At 48.7% G+C, this 26,155-nt stretch overlaps 1 protein-coding gene across 3 annotated transcripts in view; it reads right to left on the bottom strand.

The window, feature by feature from the left end:
- LOC146186342 (uncharacterized) overlaps positions 1–26,155 on the bottom strand; it is a 126,389-nt gene that overhangs the window by 19,018 nt on the left and 81,216 nt on the right. For 2 of the 3 annotated variants that reach the window (XM_084607117.1, XM_084607118.1), the window contains one exon: positions 8,229–8,378. In XM_084607117.1, coding sequence (XP_084463243.1) covers positions 8,229–8,378 — 150 coding nt within the window. Of the gene's footprint in view, positions 1–8,228; positions 8,379–10,753; positions 11,110–26,155 lie in introns of those variants that run through there. The other variant, XM_084607119.1, reaches the window with a different exon arrangement.

Below are 26,155 nucleotides of genomic sequence, written 5' to 3'. Positions count from 1 at the left end.
AGTCGATCGGAGGTAATTTGAAAAGACAAAAAATACTGGTGGTTTAGCTACGGTTAAACCTAGTGTGTACACGATAGCTTCATTCGCGTCCCTCTCCTCGAGCCCCATGCTGCAGCAATAGCCTGCCGCGCTGCGCGCTCCTCTTTATATATGCAGTCAAAATTTGACGTCGTTTATCACGTGACACTGAGCCATATGCCCACGTCATAGTTCATCGCTTTGATTTTTGTCACCATGGGGTACGACACCACAAGTATTTTACTGTCTGACCTCTGGCTCACTTGAAGGTCGTATTCAGGCAGCTTACATCAATTCGGGGCACCCAATATATATGGTGGGCACCATCGTCCCAACTGCGGACCATACCACCCTTCCCCCCTCAGCAAAGCATCCGCTAGCAGTGAGACTAGGCATTAATATTCCACGCTTAAAATGAAGGGGGAACGACGTACCGGAAGCCTTAAATAATCAAATTCATACTACGATCGGTACTTATATATGACACATATGCCTTGGAGTTTTCTTTACATGTTGTGTCCGAAACCCTTGGCGGGCATTTCGACGACGCTCCCTTCGCCCAAGCTGCACGGTTTGACCTTCATTTGCCTTTAAAAGTCGCATCGGGATCCGGCTTCATTGTCTTCACGCATCCACCCTTAGTCCCGAGTTTTACAGACTGATGTCGCTGAACGCCCAGACAGATGTCCCAAGTCAAATCCGACCGCGTGTTTCTCAAGACGCTTTGCAACAAATGTCATCACTTGTGTGGGGAGATAATACAGCAAGCCGACGCATACCCGCGACGGCGGTTAGGTGCGTGAAGCACACAGTGATCGTTTTCATAAACGTATAGAAATTACAGTGCTTCAAGAGTGTCGCTCCCAGAAGTACGCATTGCACCGTATCCTCGCCACTGTGCTCCCCTTCCCTAGTCAACAGGCCTTGTGCAACTAATAAAATACAAAGCTATGCAAAACAAAACAAAAGTTATACAGACGTTTAATACTGCTCAGATGTGATAATGAGAAAGCATGAATGAGAACGCAAAGGTCATATGAACCTCTCCGCATTACACCCTACAGTGCCGGCACGGCCGCGTCTCTCCCGAGTTTCTGCAACCCTTCACACGTTGGAGTCCACCGACAAAGCTCTTTCGTTACCACGTAACACTGGGGTCACGTTATGAGAGATGCTTGGAACCGGGCTTCAGCAACTGCTGTCGCCCTGCCGACATAACTGGAAATTCACCAACGCATACAGGTTTCTTCGAAACATCAGACACATCAATTCGGCAAGTTGCTGATGTTCTGAGAGATGCTTAATTGGAACCGAGCTTCATTACCATCATCATCATTTATTAACCCTTAAAGGTCCCGTTCGGGACATTACACAAAGGGGGGGGGGGGGGGGGGGGGTGATGTCGCCCTGCCGACATAACTAGAAATTTAAGAACGCATACAGGTTTCTTCGAAACATCACACACATCGACTCGGCAAATTGCTGATGTAGGAGGCTCACCGCCGCGGGCGGGAAAGCGCCCCGGCCTGCAGCGAACTAGAATTAATATATAGGCTTTGCCAGAGTTCCGCATTCCTTTTATTTCGCCGCCAAGCAACCATGTAGCACCGTGAAGCCAACCTGACGGGTACCCCGGCTTCATTTTATCACTCGTTCTGGGTACAGCGTGCCGCCCTGTTTTCGAGCTGTAGCGACGATGACTTATTTTGATAAGGACAGTCAAAGTAATTCCTTCTCGACTGCTTTCCAGTCTGGCTAGCCGACTCCTGCAAAGACGACGTTTGGCTTCTCTGCGCAACTTGGTTGCTTATGCGGCACCTTCACGCAACTCTGGCAAAGCCTATATATATTATAGTAACTCTACAACGAACGTGACGAAGACGCCCGCCATGCCGCGAGCGCCGGAGGATGACCTTGCACTCTCTCCACTACTTTCCGTGCACGCAAGGGCCGCATATTTCCTTTTCGACATGCGCCCACTCTCTTCGTACTGCTGCCGACAGACGCCGCCGATGAGTATTTCAATCAATGGGGCTGGTAAAGACTTCGCTTTAGAAAGGTTACAATAATGGAGCACAGTACCGAACGCGAACGTTTCATTCACTGTCCGCAACCTCACAAGAAACGACAGAGACGCGTAATGAGCGCGCCAGATTCACCATTTCGCAAAAAATATCCTCACCCGAGGAATATCTGCGCATAGTGTCACTAAACACGCAGCTTTTCGGGCTTCTTTTTTTTTTTTTTTTTTTTTTCAAGCGCAAGGGGAGTAACAAGCCGCTTAAGTGGCCTACAAGAAAGGCACTTGAGACCAGAACATTTAAATCATGCTGAGGCCATGGCAGTACTGGAACCCCAAATGATTTCGCGTCGCAAGGTTACAGCGTTAACATCAAAAGCTCAAAATCACTGTTGCAAGAGACACAAACACAGAAAGAAAAAAAATAGAAGGCGGCCGAACAAGAGCAGTTCACTAGGCGTTCGTCATCTTTAAAGATAAGTTCCACGTTGCAACACGACAGGTTGTGGGCACCGCAGGTGCGAATATGGAGGCAGGCGTTATCGACGTGTCTTCGCTGTACGACGCCGGTAAAATACCAGAGGAGACACCTACGGAGCAGCTGGCACCGGCACCGCCAAGCCACCCGCGGCCACAGCTTTCCTAGAGTTTCAACCTACTGACGAGCACTACTGACGGGACCACGGCCCAGCACAAAGTTCCGCTGGAAATGCGTATCACTAACGCACGGGTTATAAGCGGTCGCTTTGTGTCCCTGCCTCCTCTGTCCTCGTTTATTCACGCTACGTTTCCAGATGTGCAAATGCTCCAACTCGCCCGGTTTAGCATCCAATTGTGTATAAGGGAGATCAGACAGTAATAAGCAGACACGAGCCGACCTCGCCAAGGCCTTCGCAGGTTACATCGGCTCGTCAGCTCACTCAGTCATCATGGCGGACAATGCGGAAAAAAAAAAAAAAAAAGGACGCCATCGACCGTTCTCTTACATCGTCTGCAAAACAGCTTCGCACGAAGTCCCCAGGGGCATCAGTGGCGTTCGGCCTAGCTGGCAAGATATGTGCTCCAGGACTGATGAACGCTGAGTAACAGAACGACAGACGTCGAGGACAAACGAGCTAACTACGACGTCCTTGAGATTATTTTCACGACGAGAGATGCGCTGCAGGCCAGCCCCGGAGTTACGTCACAACGCCGCCGCAGCTGCCGTCATCGTCGCCACGAGGCGTCACCGTCCCTAACTCCGTGCGCTGACACGCCAGGCGCTTAGGTGTCCTTAAGAGTTGATGCAGCAGTATTGTCGCATGAACATTAATTACGCAGTTCTGCTAAATAATTAACTTAATTAGTAACTAATTAGTTGCCGTCACTATTAATGCTCGTTGGTGGTACTAAGCCGTAGAGCTAAATAGCAGTGTAATATGGTTAAGTAGTCCAGCTACTTATGAGGGCTGCTTAATTGTGCAATTAGTCGGCTTAATTTTAACTAATTGTTGCTGCCGGGTAACTGCTGCGTACTATACGGCATGGCGGGGCCGCATAGGCCCTGTTAACTATCACGCTGAACAAACGGCAGTTTGCTCTCTTCTCAATAGCGCGCCCCGGAACCCAAAGGACAGAGGTTCGATTCCGCTTAACCACGTTTTTGCTCTTGACCTACGGTGCTTTTGTTTGTTCAAAGACGTTTTATAATATTATCGGGCTGACGTTGCGACCCCGTAGATGACGTCACAATCCTGTAGAAACTAAAATGGCGAGAATTGGGCCTAGCTGGCTATTCACAGTGGTTCACCGCGCTAACACCCAGAACGACAAAAAGCACAACACAGAGTGCGAACTTACAAGAAGCCTGCCGTGTCACCTGCACTACCACCTGCCATTTTGGCTGCGAAATTCCCTGATTGGTAGTAGACAAGTTGATGACACCACAAGGTCAGCAACTGCAAGTGCTGCGCAGCGAAGGCCATCAGTACATGACACAAGTTAAAAAAAAAGGACAAGGAAAGACTTCCACACGCCGCGCTTGACCACATTCCTCTCCTTGCCTTCGTTGGGTCTTCTGTAAGCCCTTATCTATGCAGCACCCGCAAACACTTCCATTAGCTAACAAACTAGCCCTAACAAAAGCAACAGTTAACGTTGCAAGGACATGTGACCTGACTGGGCGCTGACTGGACAGCGAGGTGTGTGACGTCCCGAGACCAGGTGTTCTCTCGACCAATCAAAATCTCTAAAGTGGATAAGGTCATCGAATAAAGTTTTTGTAAATAAACACCGCTGAAAGAAGCGGAAACAAGGAGCAAGCCAAGTCGTAGACCGCGGTCTCACCTCCGCCCCTTTTATGTCTTGTCCTGCTGCTTTCTACCATTCACAAGGAACCAGCCAGAAACACTGGTCTGACTGGCACTGCTCACGTTACTAAAGTTTTGCTTAAGCATGCCAGAACTATCCCCGCTCATTAACGTCGAAGGCCGTGGTGTGTTAAAGACGCCCTTCGCTCCATCGTAAAGTATGGAGGTCAATCCACCCGCTATGTTGGCTTGGCGGCTCCGCGTGTAAGCTGAGCCCAGGGTCGCACAAATCGAGCCGTGGCACGTTAAAGGGCTCTATAGGTGGTTGAAATTAACCCACATATTTATACAGGTCACTTCGCCATAAAGGTCGCGCACCGAACATCACGCTGTACAACAAGCTGAGCACGACAGTAAAATAAAGCGTTTATTTAACGCGAGTTAAAGAGATATTTAATGAAAGAAGTCACTAACATCCTTGGGGACATTTCACACCTTTCGTCCGACGGAATGAGCAAGTGATCTGACCTTATCACAGCAAAGCTGACGGCATCCTCGGCCGCGAAACCTGGGGAGGACACAAAGTACAGGTGCAGAGCGTCCAACGCCCTTGTCAAAATTCTTGTTCGCAGAACGCTTAGTTCTATTTGAACCAATGAGAAGGAAAGCACCGAGCAGCGCTCGCTACGTTTGCGTCATTTCGCCAGTTCCCAAGTGGATCAGTGCAAAACGACTCGCTGCATCCGCAAGTTTCGCCAGCGTGTTAACGTTTGCTATTACCAGGGTTCGCCACTGTTAGTTTCCAGCTCTATAGTTTTTCCTAAAGCTCAGTACAGGCGCTACTTGCCGCCGCCGCGGAGACGGAGCGCGGAGATTGTCAATGTCCCTACGCAGACCTAATTTTTATTTTATTTTTTTTTTTTTGCTTATTTATGTCCCTACGCAGACCTGATTTTTATTTTATTTTTTTTTTTTTTTTGCTTATTTGCCGGTAGGCTCGTCAGAACCTTGGGGCAATTTGACCGCTGTGAATATCTTTTTTTTCTTTTTTGCTCTTCACCGCACCACAAGGGCTGCAGCTGAAGGAAATCGCGGAGCGGTTACGCGCTTTCGTTGTAAAGCAACGAACCAGCCGTCGATGCCCCAAAATTCCTTCGTTACACTGGAAACTTCGTTGTAGTGATATTCGCAGTAAAGGCGCGCACTCAATACATATGAAAGGTAGGAATTCGGCCGGTGCTTCAGAAATCATTCGTTGCTCGTACAAATCGTGTCATTGTAGACGCGTTCGACTGTGTGTTTCCAACATAAATGAAAAGAGACCGTGGCGCCAACCCGCGTTATCGAACTCCAAGGGAATCACGAAATGGTTCGATATATCGATGATTCGATACATAAAATATGACAACAGATGAGGTTTTCTATAACCCAGAAGCAAGCACACGGTGTTCCAACGCTAGCGCCACGCTCCCGATTGCAATACGCATCCCGCCGGCATATTGGCAACTTGCCTATCGCCGCAGGTGCAGCTTCTCGCGAGGGGCACGCGTGCACCCACGCATCGAGAGTCACTTCACGCCAGGTTTCGGAAAGAGGGACGTCCATGTGTGCCGTTTCGCCGGCGTCAGCGCGCTCTCTCGGTATTTCATAAGGACAGATCGGGGTGTTAGGGCTCACATCTTGCGCCGCGTGGCATAAGTACCTTTGGCATTGGTGTTGATATGAAAGCTGCGGCGAACGCTGCTTCGGGACATGTCACTGCTGATCAGCTGATCACGAGAGGTTCAATATTGTAACTGGTATGCTATAAACGTAAAAATAACTCAGTTCGAATGCGGTACACGTAATTTCTTCTTCGGCATCGAAGCAGGTCATGCGAGAGCTGCCGCAAACATTCGGTCAGGATCGAAGGCTGGCTTCGCCGCACGACAACCAGAGCCCTGAACTTCGGTTTCTCCGCACGGCAGCAGTGTCGCGTTAAAAACAAGCATGCCAGACCGAAGGCCACTTCCAATCTGCCGCAGTTTCAGAGCGTTAACGCTGCCAGCAGGGGCCAAAGCTGCGGATTCAGCCCTGCTCCGCGCCCGATAAGTCATCGAGGGGCAGCATTAGGCGACGCGCCCCTTGCAGGAACACAGTGCCCAGTTCGATATATCGAATATGTTCTGCTGAACGGCAGTTCGATAAAGGCGAACACCACTCATATGCACCACTCTATAGGATTTTACAAAGGGGATATTCTGACAGTTCGATATAAGCAATAATTCGATATATCCGGGATCGACTGTACTTGCTTCCACACGCACCTTTACTCTTAACTCTGATCTGGACAGCAGCGTTTAGTCGTTTGCTAATCTAGCGCGTTACACTTAGGCTGCGCCTTTTACAGCCGTTTTTTGAGCCGTGCATCCTGAAAGAAACCAGATAACATTACAAGCGATTTAGCTCTAGTTCAAAGGGTTTATTTCGTCGAAGCAACCTTTTCGACCTCTGCTGTGTTTGCTTTGTTGAACGGTTTAAAGCATGTTTATGCTTAAATACGACGCCACCAGGAAAACTACTCTTGCTAATGGAAAAGAACATTGCTAGTTCTTACAAAGGTAAGCAGCAACTTACAAGGCATTCGAAAGACAATGCCAAAAACTCGTTTTATAAAACAACGCGCATAAACCTCAGCACCTATTTTGTCGCTAATAAAGATCACAAAATATTGACAACACAGCAGGCTGCCAACAAAAACGTTAACTGTTGATAATATACTGACAAAATAGCTAGCCCAAATATGTGCAATTATTTCACTAATTCCTCAAAGCAATAATAAAGCAACCTGCCTGTTTCACTCAAGTATTTCTAGAATACAAGAGAACCTAGTACTGTGCAGATTTTAGGTCCCCATGCCGCGATGCATTCCAGCTGTTTTTCTCTGAAAAATTTTCTACTCAGCGCCTTATTTTTGTGCGAGGTATGAGCGCAAAGAGTATGCCACTGAGAACCAAAACAACTGCCTCTTTTTTCTGTGTGTGTATGTGAGCCACAAATATCGATGCAACAAAAAAGGTGTCATAATCACTGTAAAAGCACCACAGGACCATCATTACCTCCACATAAAATTATGATGAGACACCTGATTACTTTCACTACGGGATTATACTCTTCCAGTATCGCAAACTAGCCTTGTCGTATTCCGACTACTGCCACCCAGGCTCAGAAAATGTCTTACAATCTTAATCAGCACCCTGTTGCATTCCGTCGTTCAGATGATACCGTTGCACTCACTCTGAGTATCCAGTTGCATTCATTCACTCGTCCGATATCCTGTTCGCCACTGCATTCACTTATTCAGCCCATCATTTCATTCACTCATTCGGTCCCCAACTCACTCACACATCCAGCCCCCATATAGTTCCCTTCATGCGCCCATCTTCTATATTTCCCGTCGTCTAAAGAAGGGTTGAACATGCACGACTTCACTAGGTCCTCCCAAATGCCGTGCACGCAAACTAACTTGCACATGAATTCGGGCGATGAAGAAACTCAACGTACTCAGCGCGGCTTGTACAAGCCTCGACTAGCTGTTGAGTGTGCAAAGGCAGTCGCCTCCTTTTGTTGCTCAGAACTCTTAAAACTAAAGCAAGCGAAAGTCACTCTGCGGTAACATGGCCTCAGCGCTAAGGGTGACGAAGGCACAGAACACGTACGCCTCTTTGACAAAAAAGCGGATCCATTAGAATCGAGTGATTGTGTACCACTTCACCCAATTCTCACCACAATCTAAATCCGCCAGCCGGACGCATTGCCAGACCTCTGATTTAAAAAGCGCCTCCTATAACACTCGCGCACCGACGCGTAACACTGCTCATGTCAGTAAATCACTTGGAGGTCGAACAACCTCGCCTACTCACCATCATAGTGCAAGTTTCCGTTCTCGGTCCGGCTGATCCTGCTCTCGGAGGTGCGCTCATCGTCGTAGTAGTTGTTCCACGAGTGCGGCACTGGCCTCTTGCCCAAGATGGCGTGCAGCTTCTGCCAATGGGGCCATTCTACGGGGTAACCTGGGGCAGAAAAAACGGTCCCGTTAGACGCCTCCATGACACCGCAGCGGACGCACACACGGTGTCTATACGCGAGGCAAAAAAAAAAGTAAAAATCCCCCCCCCCCTTTCTTGCACATACAAAGGTAGCAGGCACCATTGTCAATAGCTGCCTAGAAAGATAAGACGACGACGCCTAAACAGCACGGGGGAGTGGGGGAAGGGGGAGATAAGACTGCCCAGAACAGCACCACAAATATGCAAGGAACAGAAGTTATTACGCCACAAATTTTCGGAAAAACAGAAAACATTGAGCGGCAACACTGATACGGTGCTATATACCGTCAGAATTACTACTAATTCAGAGAAGGAGCGCATGGTACAGCTGTCGCAACATGGATTCGCCGGTCTGCCAGTCCCCACAACCTTCTACAAGATCGGCCAATGCTCACGCAGAGATAGCAAGCAATGTATTCACGAGTGGCCACCGTTGACCAACGGCGCTTATCGACGCCGCTTGGCCCAGTTTCCCGCGCAAGTTGTCCTGCTATAGAGCGTGAATATCGATAGCGATCGCATTATCGCGCCGTGAGCAGCCATTCAGGTCGCGCGTTGTTGAACCCGACATGAACCTACCGCAGCCTGAAGCTGAAAGCCCAGCAAAGCACAGCAAGTTTCAGTGTTTCCACGAGCCCATTAGGTATGTTCGGGCAAGGCGAAACAATGGCTGCAGAAAAAGAAAAAAAAAACATTTTAGTCCATGTTGTCGAAATTAATTTTAATTAATCATCCCGGCGATGACCGAGGCCACGGTGCAAGTAATTACAAGGAGCTAGGTATTATTTCCGATCACCTGGTGCTCCATAATACGCACCATGAAACATTGCGTTTTCCCATTCGGCTTGGGCCAGAACGAAAAAAGCCGATGCCGCGACTAAAGGCCGAGAAACTTTACCACCTGAATGCCATGCCACTGTATTCGGTGCTGTGAAAGCCTTCGCAGCCAACACAAGATGACAACGCGTAATTACATAATAACGAAATATTCACGACGATGGAATGACGCAACCGAGGAGGTAGCTGATCCAAAAATGTGATCAGCACTATATATACGCTTAAGGCAGCCTGATCTTCAAAATGGGTTGTCTTCCACGCCACTATACAGGAATCTTTACGCACAACCCGCCGCTCGCGCACAGTAAGAGATACGATAACAACGCGGGGCAAAAACATTCTTCCCACCTCTCTTGGCTATGGCTACACACCACTCGACAATTTTAGGCATGGTGTACTTTAAGCGTGGGCACTACAAGAGAGATCGCGGACCCATACCGCGTGATCCAGGAGAGCAAACCTGCCCGAGATTTCTCGTGACACCTGGCGTTGTAAATGTGTTGCCAGGTTCAAATTCCACGAGAAATAAAAACGAACGCTCCTGCTTCTCGGCAAGCTGAACTGATAATAATAACTGGAAAATCACGTAAATAAATTACCCGTGACCGTACTTCCGTTAATGTTATAAACAAGTGGAGAAGCAAAGAAAAATAGATTTTCAGAAAAGCCTTACAAAATTAATTTAAAACAAGCTCTCCAAAAAAAAAAAAGAAAAAAAAAGGAGCGCTCACTTTTATTGGCGATAAATGTCGGTGTCATCAGAATGCGCTATATCATTCGATTCATGCTGCCGTATACGTCAATCCGCTCTTCAGAATTCAAAGTCCACAGCAAGACACCTGCTACGTTGCATTGGTTGAGCAAATGAATTGCCTTAAATTTCACAACTTGCGAACTCCGAGCCGTCAGCTTAACACCTGGCCCAGAGATCGCTGGCGTGTCGTTATATAAAACATCAGAAAATGCGGAGGCTTCAAAGCACATCCCGGCCGAGCCATAAAAAAAAAAAAAAAAAAAAGGAAAAATTATTAGGTTACACCTTCGGTGCGAGCGGTAGTTATGGAAACTTAAATAGGCATCCATAGAAAATGAGCATCATCGAACCAATGATATTAAGACAGGTCCATAGCTTCGTGATCGCATGATTAATTACGAATGCCCATTTAGCAAGTATTTGTGATCAAAGTAATTGCCACGCTCACTACGCTCTATGCAAAGCACTACCGCATCAGAGAAACAATTTAAACACATGCGACGCTATTTTCTGACCTTATTATTATAAGTGAACTCATTGCTCAGGCTAGGATCGAAAGAAGGCAGAAAGCACAAAATGCGACGGACGTCGAAATGAAAGTTTGCTGCGCTGATTACGAATAGGGGAAGGTGCTTTATACGCAAAAAGCAACAGCATAAAACCAGAACAGCTCACTGACCGCAAAGTGACAGCCTAATGCGGCATCGGGGATATATCGAACCCACAAGTGCGAAAGTTGAAAACCGACCTTTCGCGCAATCCTGTTGACCACCCTGGAGCATCGTCGGGGCAGGCCCCACCAAGTTCATCGAGGCGTGTACACGCGCACGCGCGCGCGCGCACGACCACAACAGCTCGAAACAGCCCCAAAAAAGCGATGACCGGCTTCGGCCGATGCGACTCCCACGATGACCAAGAACCGTTCCCAATCACACGGGCCTCCCGCGCATAATAAGCAACGGTGCTGCGCCGGACCGCGCGCGCCCACACTACAACGGCAGCAGCCGCGCAGGAGGCGGCAGGTGCGAGGCTAAGAGCCGATTCTGCGCAGAAAAAAAGCTCCTCGCGGCTTTACAGAGCAAAACAGCGCCGCCAAAGCTGCTGCTGATTCTACTCGGCCTCTCCGCACGCGGCCTGCGCAGGTGTCCGTTTTCGCACGCCGCGCACGAGCCCCGCGGTACGCGAAGCACTGCAAGCGAATAGCAGCGGTGCAGAGGCGGGAAGAAAAAAAAAATAAAAAACAGAACAAAAGAGAGTCTCGACGAGGAGGGAACAGCTAGAACTAAGACCACGTGTCGATTGTTTCCACAGGCTTCGTCTGCTTGACGCGCGTCTGGCGCGCGTCTGGTGAACCATATATTCTTCGCCGGGGAGCCTGCATCCGTCTTCAATGCGACATCTCGGCGGTTGCTTACAGCAGGCAGCATCCGAAGGTCAAAAGAGAAGAATGGAGATCATCGGTCTGGCTGCACTCGGGGCTGTGTACAACTGCTGTCAATCCTGGTTTCCTTTACAATGCTGTTTTGACGACGCCCCATCGGATATGTATATACTATATCCCGCCCTCGGGCATGTTGACGCGGCGGCTTTGCTCGTCACTTTTGGTGAAATGCGCGCCATTGCGCGCGCCATACTGTCTAATAATATGCAAATAAGGCGGCACTCGTTCCTGCACACGCCGTTAACAGCTTCTCGCGACAGCTACAGAAGCAACTTAAACAAGTGCAGCGAAACGCTCAGGTGCCGGCTTGCAATGTTTACACCTAGGGTGTATTTTCGGCGTATTTTCTTCTCCTTCTGTTCGTGACACGTGCAGGGAATTGGGCGCGAACTAACAGTGTGTGAAATGCATCATAGCCTCCGTATTGTTGCGACGATCAGTCACTAGTATAGACAGTGAATGTAACGGAGAGCCGGTAGACGGTCGTTAACGGTGAACAGCCAGCAAAACATCAGCTTTTAACTGTCCGCTCTCGTAGCAGGTTTTTCGGTTACGCGGCGTCTCATTTTTCTCACTTTGGCCCACAGTGCGTTAGTGCGGAAGGTCAGAAAGGTGTCGCTGTCTGTCACGTCAACGAATCATTTCAGAGACGTCACAGCGCGGTGCCTTTCTCTCCATCAAGAGGTATGCGTTTTGTGGAATTATCTGAACATTCAGTGCCTCTTGTCCGCCGTCTTTCCCACCGTCAGCCCGTTGTTTCTTCGACTGTGTAAACAGTAAAACCACACTGGCGCACGAAATGTGCTACGTACGCATCCAGACAGCCAGAAAGCTAAATCGTACAACTATCAATCGTTACTAGTCGGGCTCCGTCATACTAACCGCCGAAATCCATCACGGTCGCTTAGCCCGACAGGCTTCAGGAATCAAGCAGGCTAATTTCAGCCCAACAGGCCTCCTCGAAGCGAAGTTGTCTGGTTCATGTAAACAACCAGTTTAGCGGCGTTTTGTAAACTTCTTGAAAAAGAGCGGGCGGAAAGTTCAGCCTGCAAGTCGATGCTCATCTGTGTGGAATGTAATAGACATATGGTTGATTAAAGGCCACAGGCCGTTGCTAGGTCGCATATATATTATAAACACGCCATTGCCAACCAGAGGATCTTTAACGCCCACGCACGACGGCAGTAGTGTACACTAGATTTGTTTTAAAGGCGACAAGGAAATAAGAAACGGGCCACTGCGCACTGTTCTTTCACCGTCGCCTTTCTTTTTTTTTCCTTTTTTCAAGGATTAGCATTATATACAGACCACTGTCGGCGACTAACGCGGTGGTTTTTCGTAATCACAATTAAGGCGGTCGAATTTAACACGTACGCAGGGGCTGTAAGCGGTAGGAGATGCAGGGGGCGCAAGCGATGCAGGTGACAGACGGGCACTGCTTCCAAGTGCGCTCGTCTATTCCGTCGTCGCAGTCGTCGAAAGAGACCTTTCGCACATTTTATGTCCATCCCCAAGCACTAAACAGCGTCAACAAGAGAACAAGTGGCAGATTGTCAGGCAATAAATAGCAAGGGACGCTATAGCTTTTTTCCATCCCATTATCAAGGATGGACGGTGAACTGACTCGGTTACCCACACGTGACATTATTTTTCGCGCTTCAATTTGATTTCGACCTCGGCTTCTTCGGCACTCGTTTAAAAATGAACCCCGGTTGCGGCACTTATTGCACAGCGCTTCTTTCTCCACACTCATTAGTGCACTCATTAGCATAAGTCACAAGCTACCGCGTTATATGAGGAGCCAAACAACATAAATACCAAGCGCCGCTTTAACCAAGCCGCATGCAAATGAGTTGCATGCGTGGCCTATGTAGCGGCTGCGTGTCTCACTTGGATCCAAGGCTTCTGGAGGCCATGTCATGCGGCATCGTGGCGTCACACATCCTGACGGCCAGTCAGTGCATGGTCACGTCATTTGCCGAACATCACCTACCTACCCGTGACTTTTCGCTCACACCGCCGACTCGGGCCCTTTTGGAGTAAACGGGGTCTTTAACGCGATTACGATAACACCGGTCTAATCTCGTACGTCATTGCAACGCACTCGCATGCTGTCGGTCACTGATACAAGCGAAATGAAATGTCAAGACCAGGCAATATAGAAAAAAAAATGTCGGTCACTGATATAGTGCCATGCAGGTCTGACCAATATCATTCCTGACGCAAGACAGCTGCACGTTTGGTTGTGGAGAGGTTGTGGACGCAGCGCCCCTACAGCGGGTTGGAACAGGAGGTGGGGCACATTCCGGGCACCCCACTGTGTCCGAAAGGGCAGCCCAACTTACCCGCCCCCACACTCCACAATGTCGATATCCGCCCGCCTGCGTTTTTACTTATCTCATCAACCGACCAAAAGAGAGCGCAGCGGCGGAACGAAAGAACGACGCTGAAATAAAGTTCAAACACGCTACGGGAAGGCGATCAATTTAAACGCGGAACGTACTATAAACAACCAATACTGTCAATTTAGATTTGTCGCTTGAAATGAAATTTGATCGTTTTACGTTTTGCTTCCCCTTTAACCTTTATTTCACACAAGAAGTCGCACTCGCACAGACGGGCGATGCCGAATGCAGAAGGAAGAGTGAGCTTTATTGAAATAGGGGCCTCAAGCCTGCAGGAAAGGAACAAAACCTCTGACAAACCCACATCATGTTTTCATTTCACGCGGCGTTTTTTCCTTCTTCTTTTCTTGCCTTATCATCATCATCATCATCATCATCATCATCAGCCTAACTATACCTACTGCAGGGCGAAGGCCTCTCCAATTAACCCGGTCCTGTGTTAGCTGCATCCACTTGACTCCTGAGAACTTATTAAACCTCATCCGCCATCTAACTTTCTGCCGCCCCCTGCTACGCTTTCCTTCCCTTGCAATCCAGTTTGTTACCCTATAAGCGACCATCGGCTGTCCTCTCTTCACGAATAAATCGACATGTCCTTCACATGTCGATTATTTCTTGATTTCCACTAGAATGTCAGTAACTCGAGTTATTTCTCTGACCCACTCTGCACGCTTCCTATCTCTTAACGTTACCCCTGTCATTTTTCGTTCCATAGCCCTCCGGGTTGTCCTCAACTTAAGTAGAACTCACTTGGTTAGCCTCCACGTTTCAGCCCCATAGGTGAGTACAAGTAAGATGCAACTTGTATACTTTCCTCTTGAGCGATACCGGTAAGCTGCTAGTCATAATCTTCGAGTGCTTGCCAAATGCGTTCCATCCCAATCTTATTCTCCTTGCTATTTCCCTTCCATGGTCCGGATCTGCGGTTATTACCTGTCCTAAGTAGACATATTCGCCTACTGCTTCCAGTTTCGCTACCTAACGTGAACTGCTGTTCCTTCCAACATCAATTTCGGATATTTGCCGGAACTTGTTCTACACCTTCCAGGGAAAGGTAGCGTGCGTGCATGCGTGCCAGAAGCCAAGGACTCTTTTCAGTACGACCTTTGTGCTCGGCGCTAAATTCCTATTTTCGTCATTTGTTGGTATATCAATCGCTTCAGCTGTCTGGAGCGCCGGACAGCCAGAATGACCTCGAGCTTTCGCGTGAAGACCGATTCACCAAATGTGACGACGCCGCGAGGGCGAGCGTCATCGTCTTGTGCACTGAGCTTGTTTAATATCTCTCCCTCTCTCTCTCTCCCGTTCTCTTTCTGCAAGCAGCGTAAATGTGAGAAAGAGCAAGTTGAGATGGACTTGTGGAGCCGCATTCTAGAGCGCACCTTTAGCAAAACCAAGCGCACATGTCACTGCGTACGCGAGGACAGGATATAGATAACAAAACAAACAAGCAAGGGGACAGGTGACATTAAACGAAATGACGCCTGCGTGAACTTTTCAATATGTTGACTTTCTACAGCGTACGGAAGACGTCGAACTTAGTGATCGCAGGGCCTCTCCTTAATGTCACCGCTTTACCCCTACGCGCTCAATTCTGAGCTCTAGCGAGCTCAAAATCGCGCCCTATACTGCTATACTGGTAGGACGCTTCAATCACGAGTCTCCGAACCAGACAATGATCGTTGCACAAGTCTCATTGCTTTTTACATGCTTTCACTCTGACCATTGTTATTTACAAGGATTATGTTTTCATGCATGACACCGAAAGCGGATACGTATTTATTCGTCAAATGCAGTTCAGGGACATTATATTAGCGTTATGATAGACACTCTAATTGTCGAAATTATAAAGAAAAAATGGTGGCAGCCTGTGACATGACGACAGTAAATTTGCCAAAACCTATCCAGATCATAAAGTACAATATTTACGACACCTCGTACACCCCCATTTGAACTGCTGCCATTTTTGTTTCATAACGATGTGACAACGAAGACCCACACCCCCTATAATTTCCAGACTTCCAAGACCAGTGGCACGGTAGTACAGTTCACTGTAACGGTAGTCTGCTCCGATAGGTACCCGTGAACACCTGTGTTCTTGCTTACCATTCAGTCCGGTTAAAAGAGCGCAGCCTTTGTCACAGTTGTACTTCGGTATAACGAGGGCATATCAGGCTTAAGTTTTGAAATTCGATATATAGCCAGGAAAAATGGCATCAAGCTACATTATACACGCTCGATAAGAGAAGTTACGGGACTAAAGCATATTCACTACTCATATTATATATATATATATATATATATATATATATATATATATATTTCATTTTAAGTGATCAGCACTATATCAGTATAGCTATTTTGAAAGACGACTCACGTCACGATTATTCAAGATGCGAGCGTGTGCTGTAGATTTAGAGCAAGGAGGAGAGAGAGAGAGTGAGATAGAGAGAGAGAACAAATAGAATGGAAAGGCATGGAGGTTAACCAGGAGATGCCCAGTAGGCTACCCTACACGTGGGCAGGGGAACGAAGGGCGAAAAAAGAAAGTAGTCTGTCACATGTCCAGAGATCCACAGTGAAAGGGGGTAGACTGCGTACAAAGTCTTGAACTCAACCCTGGGTCCTTTAAAAGCTTAAGTAGCGCCTTCACTGCTTTCCTTTGTGACGAAGGTGTCATCCAAGGGCCCAGAACCTTAGCCCAAGCGGCGGAGTGTAACAGCGAGGAAGGCATACTTACGCTCAAACTGAAGGCAGTCACAAAGTATGTGCGCAATGGTTTAAACACATCCGCAATGCTCACCCGTTGAAGAGTCTACCATTCCGATGAGATGGGAATAGGCGTTTGTAAACGCCACTCCTAGCCACAGGCGACACAACATTGTAGCATCACAGCCGGGGAGGCCGTATGGTGCTCGCAGTTGAAGTAACTGGAGAATGGAAGAGGGGAATTTCCACGTGAATTACGTACTAGCCACGACATTCCGTCATTCCTCGTCAGTAAGAGAGCGTCGCTTGCAACGATGATATTCTCTACTTTTTCGCAACTATAGCGATTCCTAGTAGGACGCTAGCAGCGGCCACATGCCATTCCGATATTTCCGACGCCGAACACGCAAAGGCGACACGGCACGTAGGACCTCCCTCCCACGCACGTAGCCCGTATACGCGAGAAACAATGCTCATTGTGCGCTCGCTGGGATCTTGCTAAGTGGCCTAAGTGGCACCGTGTGTTCCTGCGGAACAGTGCACGACTAGAAATCGGCGCCTGCCAGTGATGCTCTGCTGACGCCGCAACTCCGCGGGAACCGCCAGCGGTATTTCCTTTCATGAATTAAGTTCTGGTATGATTGTTCGTGCTTGTTAGAACAATGCTGCCACTCATACAGTAGTAGAAAAAGCGATATGCAGCAGCACTGGAACATATCGCGCCGCTTTACTACTGTGCTATACACATTAGCGTCGTAGAACAACACAAAGCTGAAACTGCCGTTAGTACTGCAGTGGCAGTATTTCTCTTTGTGACTATTCTCAGGAGTGAATTTTAATCGGGGTTCCTTTCTCTCTTTCTGTAGAGTGTGGCACCGACTAAACGATATATTGTGCTCACTTCCGGTGGATGGGAGATGGAGAGAGAGAACAGAAGAGCAAAATGAGCACGCGAGGATGACAATAGATACAAAGGTGCAGAAAACGAAGAAGGCAAAGACGATGAAACGAAGAAGACTACGAATGAGGGCGCACTGAGAACAGGCGCTTGAATCTCGCCAAGGTAGTTTACAATTTTACTAAATGTACTAAGCACAATTTCATTATCTGGAGTACTGTGAAGGGCTATATGATTACTATTGAGTACTACCATGAACAGAACACCCACGCTTCAGCTTCCATTCCTATATATAACCTCCGAAATCTACCGCATACCTTGCCTCCCTCCTATCTCGTACTTTCTCCGCCGCGCAATAGTTCAGGCGCTCTTCCTTCGGGATGGGCAATTATTACGCTTGCGGCCATTCCTCGCTCTTATCTTACAAACGAAGCCAACCATTACAACTATAAGGCAGAGGTCGAGACTGAAGTGTCGAGCTCCAGATGCCGACGTCATCGGAGCAGACTTCGACGAGTCTACGTCTAAGAAAAACACACTAAGCTAAGTATAAGAAGGAGCCGTAGCCTTTGAGAACGCCAGTGGCACTTGTTAAAAACGTCAACTGCTCGTGAAGAACAGTTCCAAGTATACACGCTCTCAAGAGGTACACGGAACGAAGAAGGTCGCGCGAGAAACTCGTCCATTACGCAACAGAAAAAGAACGCCGTGGTACTAGAAAAGGACAAGGACAGAGTAGAACCATCCGTGACTCCTCTGTAGTAGCGAGCGCGGGAACTGCAGCCGACGCTCTGTCCGAAAATGGTTGCTGGAGCGGAAGTCGTCCGCATTTTACAGCCACCGTTAGGAGCGTTTCTATATGTTGCCTAACGAAATGAAAACTCTACAGGCTGCCTATCATTCCAAAGGCGACGAATCTAGCTCAATCTGTAGGAGGATATAACATGGTAACAGCGCAGATTACGGCTGTTTTCCACCGGCATAGCCCGTGCACCCATCCCCAGCCGAAACGGAAACGTTCTTTAGTGCGGAAACCGTCTTCGTTTTAACGCTTTCCTTTTCGAGTTACTTATTTTGTCGGTGACGTTAATTAAAATGTGCACAGTTGTATTTGAGCTTTGAGACGAGCCCCTTTAAAGCCTCCTGCCGCTACCTTCATTAGAATAAAAAAAAAAAATACGGCACCGTCGTCTCAAAAAGACCCCCCCCCCCCCCTCCCTCTCCTGCCCCAATGAAAAAAAAAAGTAATAGTGGTCGTTCCTGCCGATTCTGCACCTTACATCAGAATTCGTTTCATGCACGAGACTACCCGAACTGAGATTTGTCGAGATTACATGTTAGTCTCATCAAAGAAACATCATAAATATGTAATTTCGAAAGCTTAAAAATTTTTTATGTAGGCTTTAAGAGTGGTTTCCGCTTGAATGAACTGACCTTTCTCTTTTTCGCCAGCTGAATGAATTGACGAATGCTGCCATTGAGACCTTTATATTGGTGTACAAAAACCTCGTTGAGAGTCTGCACTCTTATCAAACCTGCTTATCGCCGACCACTACTGCCTTTTGCCTCGTGCAGGCGTGGACCATTAAATTGGCACCTGCGACGTAGCGCGCAAGCCGCTCTTACTAACTTCATCACGTGACGGAACAGAAAAGCCTTGGCTATGACGTTTATGCATTCGCTCATGTGGATCCGATGGAAACCAGTGCGCTGAAACGCGCAACTAGAGCTCCCAACCAAGGCTTAAAACAGGAACCTGACAACACCGCTCGCTCTGCGCGGTCTCGTAAGAGAAGACCCACAGATGGCGACGTAGGGAGCGATGCCAGCTGACGGTGCCCCGCCCATGTATCGGGGCAGGGCCGGTTCAGGGCCGCCACCGCCACATTTGCGGCAACGCGACACGTGCGGGTGGGTTCGCTGTACCGAGCGCGGCCCACTTTTCAGAAAGGACGCGGCACAACGCAGTAGCGCGTGTGTGCAGCCAAGGAGAGCGGGCGCGCGCCGAGGTGCGTCGGGCAGAAGCGCCAGCAGCCCTTGGAAGCGCCCGTCATCATCGCGGAGAATGAATGCGATTGGGGCCGAGTGCGGAGGGGGAGGGCCCAAAACAGAAAGAACAGCAGAAACGCACAATCGCTCGCGTGCCCTCGATTCCTGCGAAACTTGCGACGAGAAGAGAGAGAGAGAGCTGCAGAAAAGCGTCAGCCGTAATCTGGGGCGTTGCGACATCAGGCGGTTCAGAAACCATTATTTAAGGAATTAAAAAAAAAATTCATAAAAGAGCGCCGCAAAGAGGTAGTTATTTCTGCCTTTTCGGCCACCCCTGCATTTCTTAGGAGGCTGAATTCCCAGCAACGCTGGTTGAAGATGTTTCCATATTGCACGGATGATCTCTCAAAGCGACCGAAACGTCGGCACCGTCTCTAGCTCTCACGTGTTTACAAGACTCCGGACGTCATTTTGGGATATAGTCTACACGCGACATGGTTAGACTTCACTATCCTTTGATAGCTGTCGTAGATGAAATGAGCTATGGTAGATAACTGACCCTTTTCACAAAGACGACACATATACGAATAATACAGCTCGTATGCTTTCAAGGCAGCGAGCAAAATAGTAGCACGGATGACGATGACGCTTCAAGGAGCGAATCTAAGGGCCTTCAGTATCATTCTTTTTTTTTTTTTTCTGGTACTGTTCCTTTGCAACATCGCGATTTGTCTTTGGACAATAGCGTAAAACTCATTTCTGTCCTGGGACGAACAGTTACCGTAGTGGGGCAAGGGGGGAACAGTGGCACAGAATGGGTAATTCCAATTACGCAGAGTTAATTTGGAAGCAAGTGCTTTCTTCTCAAACGGATAGTGTTTTATTTCAGATCGAACTAAGCACTACAGGAAGTCCTCCTGTCAGGAGGACCTTGTTTAGCTGGCTGGTCGAAGGGTCGTAGTCCCCAACCAGACCAATCGAGACCCATTCTTTCATACTATACAGCATCTCCGCAATCGCTTCATTGCTTCAGTCCCCTTCCTTGCTCAAATGTTAAAGCGACAGCTGAGGTACTTTTTTCAATATTCTAATGGTGGATGACTTCTCAAAAACACAGTGATTTTTCAAAATAAACCCCTTACACGACACTTTCTTCTCTTCAAGACTACCCGCACATTTTATTTTTTTTTTTTGACCGCCTCCTTTTTTGAGACAAAGTTTTTGCCTGTTGAGCCAGGTAGGCACACAGAGACACTGCATATCTTACAAGCGTTAAACACATACGTAGTCAATGAGCTTCTTTATCTCGCTGGTGTTATCGTTGTTTCCGAAATGACACCATGCAGAAATGTGAAAAGGAAAAATGCACTTTATGCATTTCGTACCCACGTTGGATCACGGCCAACAACGCTATTAGCTGGGCAAGGTGCAACGGGGGAAAACCAACTTGGGAAAAAAATAGGGAAGGTTTCCGTCTCGGCAAAGCCTGCGGCAACTAAGAACATGTGTGGAAAACTAATGAACAAGATGCTTTGCGCACTCAATCTGAATCGAATTGTCGCGTCAGAAACGAGCGAACGCGCAAATAGATACGCGCAGAGATTTCGAGAACGTATTCCTCGGAAAGGCGCTCGGTGGCCGCCGCCTTCCTGCTCGGATGAGGACGCGCACCCGGCGTCGTGTCTTCGTCGAGTGTCCGTAAAGAGAGCCGGTGATGCGAGGAGAGAAGGGGCCACGCACAAAGCGAGCCGCCGACACGCGGATCGATAGAACGCGGAACTGCTCCTGGAGAAGGCTCTCTCCCGCGAGGTCCCACTCCTTCCGGCTGGCCCCTTTCTTCCGGTCTCCACAGTGCGGAAGCGGCCGAGCGGGCTCTCGCTCGATGCTCTCGCTTCGATCGTCGTGCGACCTCCCTCCTCTCCTCTCCCTCGACACCGTTGCTCTCACGCCATCTCATCCAACTCCTCGTGCCCACGGGCGGGCACTCCCTTCAGGAAGCTGCTGCTGCTGCGCCGCGCTGCTCGTCCTCGATTCCATCTTTTTCTTCTCTTTCCGCTGGTCTTGGTTTTCGCGCCAGCAGCGACGGCCGCTTGCGCAAGCACGGCTTGCTCTCGGCTGCGCGCTGCTGCTGCTGCTGCTGCTGCTTCCATCTTCGCTCCTCTTTTCTCTTCTCACGGCAGGCCAATTACGCGGCAGAGCGGAACGAAGAAAACATGAAAGGGAAAGGCGCTCGCTTGTTCGACGAGCACCCGCGAGGAATCTGGGCCCCTAGGTTCCGTTGCTCGCTGGGGACGAACTCTTGAAAGGGTTGGCGGAAGCACGCACGCCGGTTTTCCTTCGGCATTTGGTTTCCCAGCGCTTGCCTTGGGCACAGCGGATGCCGTCCTTTCTCTGAATTCAGCATGGCGAGTTAAACGCTGGACTTTGCTCTCGGGGCAAGTCCCTTGGCAAGCAGCAGCAGTTCAACTGGAGTACACGCACCAAATACCTTACATACAACACAATCAGTATTCGATCAGTGAATAGCGGTTGGATGCGGGATAGCTGATGAGACAGTGTGATCGAACGCAAGGCTCTACACACACGTGTGCGCGAAAAAAAAACAAATGTGTCGCACGAATCGTAAGAAAGATGCCTCTCACGAGCAACTGGTCACTCGATAATGAAAACGTGTAACCCCTTTCTTTAACTATGTCGCTCAGTTCTTCCACCTCTCGTATTTCTTTTTTTGTTCTGAATCCGAATGGGTCAATTCGGGTCTGAAAAAAAAAAAATGTTTTCAAACGAGCTTAACTATCTGCGAATCCGTTGGTTACAATGGAGAGCGACACTAAGCGATTTTTTTTTTCCGGGCTGCAAACGAAATGTATAAACCCGGAGTTGCATCAAACTGACCTACAGCGCGTTCTCAAAGGCATTTACGTGGATGTCACGAGCTAGTAGCGACCGCGGCACACAAGATCGTACCCGAAATGAAGGATCAAAAGTTTTAGCCCCTGACCCCTTCGTGACCAATAAGCCTTAGCTTGTGGGTTTGGCTTATAGGTTCAAATGGTTTAACGTTCTAATACGACTCATTATATCAGTGACGCCGTAGTGGAGGGTTCCAGAAATTCAGACCACCAGGAGTTATTTAACGCGCAACTGACATCGTACAGCGCATCGCCTCAGCCGAAAAGAGGCAGCCGCGGCCTTCGTTGTCACTCTCCGGTCTGTACCTCATCATTCGGCAGCCAATGTAGTTTTTCGAGCCAACCATGAAAAAAAAAAAAAAGAAAAAGAAACTGCCGCCAGAAAGCTTTTGTTTCATCCGTTGACGTTTTGTACAAAAAAAAATGCAAGAAAGAAAAGAAACTGTCAGCGCGACCCACGCGTGCTACACTCTGAGCCCTAGATCCGTGCCAGCAGCAGTCATTGCCTTTCCCGTAGGTGACGGTGACTCCAATGAAATGTGCCGCTTCCCGGTGCTCATTTATGTTGCCGTTTCATTTTGCTTTTACCATTGCTAGCATTAGGACACAGCGCAAAAGTCGCCGCATGGGAATTCCACGCACTCAGCCTCAGCTCTCTCTCTCTCTCTGCGGAAAAGAGGAAGAGGGTATTGACCGAGGCGTTGGAAGAGCACAAGAGGTGAACAACAGCAACTCCCCCCCCCCCTCCCCCTTTCTTTTTTGTTTAATCCCTACCATAATTTTCTTAGTCACTCATCACCAAACCTCTGCCGATCACCTATCGCGGCACATATGCCATTACCGACGAGCCGACAGCTAGAAGCGTATATACCGCTTAATCTCGCATATAAGAAAACGCGTTTTGATGTATATCGCGGAGCAGGAACACAATAAGTCGTGCTTCACAGCCAATCACGCGTCGCGTGCAAGGAGAGCGCGCAAACAAGAAGCACATATCCGTAGTTCGTAGCAACTTATTGCCATCGCCAGAAGGAACAACACGAAACGAATTAGAATTCGTCTCTTCTAAAATTGTCCGAAGGCTCCCAAACGTCATTCAAACGTCATGAAACGGACGCCCGCTTTCAGCTTTCTCGTGTTTATAGGGGCTACACACAGGTAAGGTATTTACGCGGCAATAAAGAAAATAAAACAGAAGTTCAACGTACAATATTTCTATTTTAAAAAATTCTCAATGTCTTGAAAGGAACAAAAAATTAATTGGAAAGTTCGCACGTCGTTCCGCCTAAATGCCCTTCCAACCCTCTCATAAACACCAGCCAATCAACATCTTTGCCCCAACGACGTTCACTATTTCGTCAGTGCTCTCCCGGACAGGCAGCGAGGCACAGACACAGTTTTTTAAAGGCCAGAGCTTGTTGCCAAAGTCGATAGATGCTTTTCGTGATGATGATGATGATGATGATGATGATGATGATGATGATGATGATGATGATGATGATGATGATGATGACGACGACGACGACGACGACGACGACAGATGAAATGACACAAGATTACCAGGCAGTCCCGATTACCGCAACAACTATTTAAATTAGTGTTATTCAAGTCAATGCAATGACGTTTCCCATAACTTTACCAATTAGAAGCTAATCTAATCCGCCACGATATTGCATAAAGACCAGCGTGTTCGTGACTGCACCTTCTTACGACTGTATGTATATGCGCCGCAACTATAGCTGAGACAGCAACCAGCCACGCCAGCTATACCGTGGGCTGCTTGTGCCCGTGGTATATTTCACCGCCTGTGAGGATCGCCAGTGTGCTGCACACTTTCTAACGCAGTGTCGGGAAGGCGGCTGACATGTGCCGGCGATCTTCACGGCAAACAAGTACCACGGGCCCACGCAACCCGCGGTATAGCGGTTCCAATGCATATCCGCTCGAGCGACTGTGTGCCGTACTCACAGCTGGTTGCAGCGCCGTACAGATGCGCAATCATAGACGCGTGTTCTGTTGAGCTCGTCATTCCGCAGCGCATTGTGATGGGTACGTAGGGCTTTCAGCTGGACTAGGTAGGGCTCTGCGGCGCTCGGTTCAGTCAGGTGAGGAAAAAGCATGGGTGCCATCGATCATGGTCTGAGCACCTAGCACGCGCTCACCGGAAAGTTTTCTGATAATGGATTAGAACCCAAGGCTATAAACGGTAAGCTCGACCAAAAATAACAAAGAGAGAAGGCAGCAGGAGTTACGAAACGTAAGCGGCCTAGAAAACTTGTAGCGGGAATTAATATAGGAAATAGAGCAAGATAGTCATTTCAATAATTCCGACTCTAGGGAAAGTTGATGCTTGGATAGCTCTCATCGCATTAAGTGCTGTTACCCTGAATGCGAATTAGACGCAAAACTTTAGCTTCTTCATCCGTCCCCGCCCCCCCCCCCCTCTGCTTTTTTTTTTTTGTATAACCTATAAACATATGCAAATCAACAGAACATTCTTTCGAATGCAGCGGCGCGGGCTAATCGCCCCGACCATCACATCTTCGGCAATATCAGAGCTCTAATTCCAAAGTAAGATGAAAAAGAAACTAGTTTACTGAATGACGAAACGAATTTATTCGCCACGTAGAAGGGGTGGGGGTGGCTGCAATTCCCATCAATGTAGGAAGGCGGAGTGGAGGGTAAATTAAATGTCTCCGTCGCCGACGTCGAAGCCCTGATTGCTCAGTAATAGTCGCACTGCCCAGTGATCCGACCCACATCAGGCGCTCGCCGTTGGATGCGGTGCGTGAGGGGAGATAGCAAGATTCTAGGAAATCAATGTCACCCAGAAGGTGGGCGTGTCACAGTCGCCCTCCGCCTATTGTCACGTCGTGTGAAGATTTTTATCGCCCCGCGTGTACCGCTCGATTCGGAAGGCAACACTTCGCTCTCACATCTCCATCAAAGTCCTCGCTCGTACAAGGAAAACTACAAGTGAAGAGGAGCCGTTCTGAGAAGCTCTTTAGAGTTGTGATACGATGACCACATCTCATCTAATCTTTTGCGGCCCCAGTCACCGCCGCGTAGTTGACCCGGCGCGCGAACCTGTTCTTTCACAATGCTCTGTGCGCTCGCACCGTCGAGCGCTTGCGTTAATTCCCGGAACGAGGTGCTTATCTTCGGAAGAGAAGTTGGTTCGCAGTGTGGCGTCAAGTATGGGAACGATGAAGTTTGCCGCTACGGAGCCGATGGTGATGACAACTTACGGCTAAATCTCTAGACAGTAGACCTGAGTGAACACCGTACACTTTCAGTTCGGCTGTGGCAATAGCTGCAATTCGGCCGTGGACAGATATTCGACAATACTCAGATGTGCGTGCGTTCGTGCGTGTGTGCGTGTGTGCGTGCGTGTGTGTGTGTGTGTGTGTGTGTGTGTGTGTGTGTGTGTGTGTGTGTGTGTGTGTGTGTGTGTGTGTGTGTGTGTGTGTGTGTGTGTGTGTGTGTGTGTGTGTGTGTGTGTGTGTGTGTGTGTGTGTGTGTGTGTGTGTGTGTGTGTGTGTGTGTGTGTGTGTGTGTGTGTGTGTGTGTGTGTGTGTGTGTGTGTGTGTGTGTGTGTGTGTGTGTGTGTGTGTGTGTGTGTGTGTCTGATGTCTGAGGGGGAAAGAGAGAAAGTGCGAGGGAAAGAGAGGCAGCGCGTGCGTCTACACGCCGTGTCTGTCGACCCACACATATTCCGTGCCTGCCAACGCCCACATATACATGTAACAAATGATCTGATGGGAAGCGCGATCGATGAAGCCTAGGGTAGCGGGCC

Source organism: Amblyomma maculatum, chromosome 6 (assembly GCF_055883805.1).
Source record: "Amblyomma maculatum isolate TAMU_Amacu chromosome 6, ASM5588380v1, whole genome shotgun sequence".
Lineage (NCBI taxonomy): Eukaryota > Metazoa > Arthropoda > Arachnida > Ixodida > Ixodidae > Amblyomma > Amblyomma maculatum.
Note: the sequence above shows the minus strand (reverse complement) of the source record. Positions and strands in the feature narration are given on the sequence as shown.